Source organism: Notothenia coriiceps, unplaced genomic scaffold (genome assembly GCF_000735185.1).
Source record: "Notothenia coriiceps isolate Sejong01 unplaced genomic scaffold, NC01 NC01_scaffold00010844, whole genome shotgun sequence".
NCBI classification, from domain to species: domain Eukaryota; kingdom Metazoa; phylum Chordata; class Actinopteri; order Perciformes; family Nototheniidae; genus Notothenia; species Notothenia coriiceps.
The window spans coordinates 11,980-19,021 of NW_011343545.1; the positions used below are offsets into that span (position 1 = coordinate 11,980).

Consider the following 7,042-nt stretch of genomic DNA (forward strand, 5'->3'; position numbering starts at 1 on the left):
GTGGCAGGATTAATAACGATTAATGTATATTCCCACTACTGACAAAAAAGTAAAAACATAAACCAATGTTGGCGCTTCTCCTGGTAATACACTCTGCTTCCTCGAATTATTGAAAAGCTTTTTGAAACTGATGTTAAGTCAGAAAGAGGTTTAACAATAGAAGGAGGGGACATATTTTCTGAAGACAAATGGGAAAGGCTTTCAAAATGGTTACAATTTAAAATGTTCACCCTCCCTGCATCATTTCCTGTTTGAATGACCTTTGTTTGTTAATATGCTGTTACATTTGAATTCATGAAAAAGTTCAGAACGTGTATTAACTTAGATTATCTAAAAATATAACCACTCTCTTCTTGGATTAACGGAAAAAATGTACCTCAAACTAGGAAATGATTTGCTTAACTTTGCCAGCATCTTTAAAACTTTAAAACACCTTATTTATTACATCTGTACAAAAACTGTTAAAACAAAGAATAGCAGAAAATAAATATAATATATAACCCCCTGCCTCTAAGTACATATTTCCAATACAGATGTTCTCTGCAAGAAATTAAATATGCATATTTCCCAAAATCTATTCCTTTTAAAACAAAAGGAATGGAAAGCAGCTACAAAACATGCTCTTGTTGCTTTTAAATCCACAAGTCCCTCAGGACTTCTCAGCATGTGGGGGGGAGTGGTCTCGCTGAAAGAGCAGTTTCAAACCCTTCCTGAAGCGGTGGTCCCTGACGCTGTAGATGATGACGTTACAGCAACTGTTTCCTGCCAGGATCCAGAATGCAAAAAAGGAAAAGTTACACCAGGTGTACCCCACCACGTTCCCGAGCACAAACACCGCGATGGGAGAGAAGGATGCTGTGAAGGCGAATGTGAGTATGCTTATTGTCTTTGCGGCTTTAATGTCTGAAAAGGAGGGCCTGTGAGAGCACCCCCCCCCACCTCCTCCTCCTCCCGCTCCGTCACTCAGACTCCCCTCTGAGAGCAGTTTGCGTTTTTGGGAGTACCGTCTGATGCTCGTAAAAGACACAATGTTAACAGCTAATGTGCCGCCAAGCAGTGTGAAGTCAAATACTGGGAATAACAGCAAAATGTAGGCATCGGGTGGCAGCTGGTTCCCGAACATCAGAGGGGTATAGTTGCACATACGACTGCACTCATTGTACTCCAAAATGAAGTTCCTGCTGAAGATGAGGGGTGCAAGAGCCAACAGGAAGCTGGCAGCCCAGGAGAGCAGGATGAGCAGTAGAGTTCTTCTCCGGGTCACCAGGACATCCTTGTGGAGAGGTCGTAGGATGGCCACACTTCGCTCCAGCGTCATGAGGAAGATAGTGCTGATGGAGACGAAGGTGCATCCAGCAAATACGGGGCCAATCAGCAGGCAGGGCTGCCAAGTGCTCACCAGCCCCCCGAGAGAAGAAGAGTTGTCCAGGAAAGTAGAACTACCCTGGTACCAAGAGGGAGGTGAGCTGGTCAACATGAGAGAGATCTCCGTGTAGACGCAGAAAGGGACCACCAGGACACCGACCATCATGTCTGCTATGGCCAGAGACACTGTCAGAGAGAGACAAAGAGGAAGAGGGCTAAGAGGACATATTCAGTTTACACATTTCCAGCTCTTTAAGTTAAAATGTCACTTTGTAATGGAAATCATCCAATGTTGGTATTCAAAAAGGTACTGCAATGAATTAGCTAGACCCTCTAAGGATTTAAACCTTACAAGGTCTTTGGTATTGGCACGATGATACATTCTTATTATTTACCAATATTGATATTAATAGTTATTTGAAATTCCATTATGCTATTTATACATTTTGAGAATGAATATTGAATTTCTACCAGAGGAAGGTATTGTGGAATGTATAAGCGTATCCACATTGCGTTGGTTTGTTCTAATTATTTTTGAAAAAAACATAATAAAAACATCTACCTTTCAGGTATCCCTGAGGTGTTCGGGACTGCCTCGTTTGCACAAAGACAGTTAGGGTGACCACATTTCCAACCACAATGGCAAAGGCCAGGGTAACCATGAACACCACTGCCAAGGTACGATTGACATATCCACAGCAGCAGAGGGTGCAGAGCGGGGCCAGTGACTCTCCTGAGCCGAGAGCATCCTGCCCCGCTGCACTCAGGTTGAAGGGAGAGTCTGAGGCCTGCAGCTGAGCGGCTGTATTCCCGGGAACACTGACGTTGTAAAGCAGCGCAGTCATGGCCCGGGATAGACTGGTCTTACCCCTGTGATGTGTAGCTGGTAGGGCCACTCAGGAGACCATGTCCTTGACTGGGAAACTATACTGGGGAAAAGAAAGACAAATATCTGGAGGCAGTTAAATTGTCTGCCCAAATGACGATCCGGTATTGTTATAGGCATCGCTTGTCATTAATTAGCATGTGAAACAAGTGAACCATACTTTTATGGCAAACGTTCACTTGCTTATTGACATTCAACACACCATCAAACATGCAGGTTACATCAGGCTTTACTGTTGGAACTGTTGAACACAGTTGGGTTCACACCTACTTTTTTTTTTTTAAAGTTTGCCTATTTAAAATCACCCTGCGTAAAACAACACCTTCAAAGAGCCTTCCCTCACACAGTCATTCATTCTAAAGTCATTTCTAAAATTAATAAACTGGACATTGCAAGTTAGCAAAAATCCACCTGAGCACATTTAGAGTACAAAAGCCTACAAGTTATCACCAGGCCAATGTTTTTGGTTCTGATCCAGCTGTCCAGTATTGATTGCTGAAAGATACAAAGCATTCGTACAGTACATCATCAATAAACAATAACATATCGATCCTGAATACTGTTCTGTACAGAAAATTACAAAAAAAGATATAAATTTCACACGATCCAACCCTAAGTGCAGACATTTCCTGACATGTGTTTCAGGGTGGAACAGGTCAGCACATTTAACTTTTAAAAGTATTGAATTACAGTTAACACTTTGATCTGCCCTCGACAATGGGTTTCAGCGACACAAATCTGCATGTAGAGGATTTCATATTCAATCCTTTTAAATGCATGGATAGTTTTTTGCATTGGCTTTTAGAAAAACATATCCCTTGAAGCTCGTCATTAATTTGAATAAACTACTTGTACAGATCCTTGCTTAGGATTTTTGAATCTGTATAATCTACACATCAATGATAAAAAAGATTACATTAGAGGCTCTTGGCTTTAGAATTTTTGAAAGCCAAACGTTATCAGGATACACAGAGGAATATGTGAGTTACTTTTCATTTATTAATCTAACATTGCTGTTTTTCAATATAATGCTAAATAAATTATAAAATATTTCATATATTCATCCATCATGTTTTAAGGCAAGGTGTTTATAGTGCAGTTCATCTTACAAATGATTTAGATAAACAACAACATGTCCTCAGATTAAACCGTCACTGTGCAAAAAAAACCACACATATAAATGTTGATATTATATTCAAGATTTCCAAACAGCGTACTGAAAGTGCTTGTTCTACTTGTGTGTTGTGGTAACATGCTGTTCTTGTGCCCTACTATAGTTAGAAGCACCTCAATGCTAATCCAAGAAGAGACTTTTAGTTCAGAAACCAAACGTCTTTCTCAGATGACAACTAAATACACACATCCTTCAATCATTTAAGTGGTTCACTGAGCAGGAGAGCAGCAAGGCACAGACATCCAAGAAGAAAAAGGTAACAGGGGTCGACATATTCAGAGCAAAACTATTTCAGGTTCTCACCCTGGCTTTTGGCGCAGGAACATTCAAAGAAATATCACAGCTGTGAGACTCTAAATCCTACAAGACGTGTGAGTTAGCCTCAGTTTAATGAGGTTGTCAATAAGCAGAAAAGACACTTGTGGGAATATGGCTTGTGCCCAGCATAATGTTCAGGATTCAATCAAGACTCAGAACTTGACATGCCCCACAACTCATTAACATATGATTGATTTCTTTGAATTTGAATATCAGTCTTTCCTCTTCAAATGACCTTCATAGAGACTGGTGGAAAAAGACACTTGGGAATTATTGCTACAGACTACCAATTCATATTATGTACTAATAGTTTTATGTATAGAGAGTAATACATTCGACAAACCTTTCCTGTTTTTCTTTAATATTATATTCATATGCAGTAATATGAGAGCATATTAAATGAAATGGATACATATGTACTATTTTTCAACCAATATTATTATTAGTCGCGATTTTCAAACATGTCTCCTAGAAATGATATGTATGTACTAAATTATTTTCACGAGTATGTTGTTCAGAGGCAGGTTAATATTCTCAAGTTACAGTTTGATCATAGTCAATGTCTTATGGTCTTCAAAATAAGCAAATCTCATGGATCTGCGTAAAATAAGGAGCTGTGTTTGTGCTTCAGGTGAGAACACAGCTTGGGCACTGTGTCGTAGGACTACCCGATAACTGTATTGATAACACTGTCAGTAGCGTCTCAACTGTTGTATATGTAGGCTTGTATTCACCTGGTCATTCAGAGAGGACACATGAAAGGATGTGTCTTTCTGTAACACTGTTTGTTGTTGCCCAATAGGCAGTGACATCTGTATCCGTATCCTTTACCAAGCAATCTGATCAAGCATGCTTAACTAAAGGCACAGCAGGGGCTCCTTGTGAATTAACCCTTGATTGATGTTGAGAATGGCCTCACGTCCTCACTACATACTGCCCTGCTGTATGTGAAGGAATAATAGAAATTGCAAAATGAATAACTTTTCAGAATTTACAAAACACCAAAGGAAAGTATTGAAATTATAATCCTAGGCCTTGAACTCCGGAGGCACATTAATTAAGGTGATGTTAATTAAGTTTGGGGTCAATCCAACGCCACAGATGTCTCGCTCCTCTTCTCTTCTAATCCTAATGTAGGACTATTTTAGGATCTGGGATAAATAGTGCTGTTACCACCAATCACAGATGTAGACAGAACCATGTTTTTTAACATGTCTCGGAGATCTCAAACAGAAATATGTATGAGAATGCATTCCTGAAACATGTTATCAGTATAAGCACATTGCATAACAATTAGGAGAAGTCATAAAGTAACCACTTGATAGGTATTTTCTTCAGTTAAAGAGGGCCCATACACAGGGTTTAGGTTGAAAAAATAAATGTGCTGATTTTATTGGCTTTGTGTCTCAAACCAACACTTAATCTTTACTTCTTAAATTATTCCATAGTTCTTTCAAGAGGCTGTGGATTGCAGCACTTTAAGCATATGCTTCAAGGGCCATACTGTGCAAAGAACAAATTGTTCATTTTAATATTCAGATTTTGTTGCCTGATTCTGGGTTTAGAAAAAGTATCCTCTATGGTTTCATTTAGTGAAGTTTGTTGCTGTTTGGTCAGATTGGGAGCCTGTCATCCTTATTGTCCACTCGCTGAACATTAGTATATACTTAGCAGGTATCTGAATTTACAATGATAACATTTCAAATCTCCATGCCAAGATTTACAAGGGAGCATTTTCATTGTTACATAAAATAAGTTTCAAATATTAAAGAACTGAAGTATAAAATCCAATTCCCTTTGAAATAGTGAGAGGAGTGGGAGAGAAAGATTAAATATGTTCAGGTGAATGACAGCAGATCGATTTAGCTTTGTGGAGTGGATTGCATCTGACTTGTTCAGATTCATACAAAAGTCAAGATGCTGTGTGAATAGGAATGTTATGAAGTAAATAATTAAATGGTGGTCTACTTATTTCAGAATTTCTGGCTTGATTGTATTTTAATAGTTTTAGGGCAAAGCATTTCAGTAATTCCTTTCATCTTAATTTCACCGGTGAAAAAAATAAGAGTTAATGCACTTTCGGATGAAGAGGGGATGAACTTTATTATGGTGCTGTTTTCCTTTACTTTGAGTGAAGACGACAGGCAGAGATCTTCCCTGTGGCAACACTTCAGGCGTAGTTAGAAAGACATCTGAGAGCTAAGATACAAAGACACACACACATACACACACACACACACGCACACCCCCCCACACACACACACACACACACACACACACACACACACACACACACACACACACACACACACACACACACACACACTGACAATCAGTATACTTCACATTGAGAGATCTACCTTTGTGTTGTGTGAGGTGACAAAGAAATACCACACATTGCCTATCATTTATGCATTTTTGTAATAAAAACATTTAAAAATTATACATCTAGAATACTTGCTGATCTTAATGTACAGTGCATGCATGAATCTTCATCACAACTTGCAATCACTGATACTAAAAAAGTACTAACATCACTTTAACAATCAATGGTTCAGCAACAAGAAATAAGTTATTGATTTATAAAGCTTCCCATAACTTTTGGCACATAATTCCCATAATGCTTTGGGAGTTGTAAACAAAAGTACAACATTTTCATGTGGTCGGTTAATTAGCTGAGCCCAGTCCTTGAGCCTGTATTTGTTTTTAAATTGGCAAACTGGTTCCTTTTAAATTGTGCCGAATTAGCTATTGGAAGTTGCGGTTCGCAATGTATCGATGTTTGTTCAGAAATACTATCACTGCATTACTTTAATACTAAAAAGGGATATGTTTCAAGGTCTGGATTTATAAAAAACTTATTTTCCCTAATGACCTCTAAACTGATTTATGGACTATTCTGCTCCAAAGACGTAATATGATATCCTCGGAAAATGTGAGTCACACTAAATGTAAAGTATTTGTATCGTGTCTATGTGTTAACGGTTATATTATAACAGGCAGTAAAGGTGCAGCCTATTAGTTCATCGTTTTCAAGGTGTTTCATAAACATTATTATATAGGTGTGCAATCATGAGACCCACTTAGATGTTGTTGTTTTTTTTGGTTTTCAAAACAAATGTGATGGAGTGTAACAGGGGTTGGTTTCTTTTAATTCTGGAGCACACTTAGGACTGAACAAAATTGAAGAATTATGTATTGATTGGAATAATTTACCTTTACACATCATCGAAGGACAACATGTGACCAGAAATCAAACAGTGAGTGGGATTTGTTTTCTCTTCTTGCAGGGACTTGGG

At 38.6% G+C, this 7,042-nt stretch overlaps 1 protein-coding gene across 1 annotated transcript; it reads right to left on the reverse strand.

Annotated features, from left to right (window-relative positions):
• Positions 1–649: 649 nt before the first annotated feature.
• LOC104946241 (beta-2 adrenergic receptor) lies at positions 650–2,241 on the reverse strand. Its single transcript, XM_010772021.1, has 2 exons — positions 1,928–2,241; positions 650–1,551 (listed from the first exon to the last, which is right to left on the reverse strand). Exons 1-2 carry the CDS (start codon positions 2,208–2,210, stop codon positions 650–652), a joined length of 1,185 nt encoding a protein of 394 aa, XP_010770323.1. The 5' UTR covers positions 2,211–2,241.
• Between the last annotated feature and the right edge of the window lie 4,801 nt (positions 2,242–7,042).

What these genes read in the sequence shown, in the direction of transcription:
- LOC104946241 (XM_010772021.1), bottom strand. Translation starts at nt 2,210, where the DNA reads ATGACTGCGCTGCTTTACAACGTCAGTGTTCCCGGGAATACAGCCGCT. An exon ending in ACCTCAGGGATACCTGAAAG is followed by an intron (nt 1,552 to 1,927) that starts GTAGATGTTTTT and finishes TCTCTCTGACAG; the next exon opens with TGTCTCTGGCCATAGCAGAC.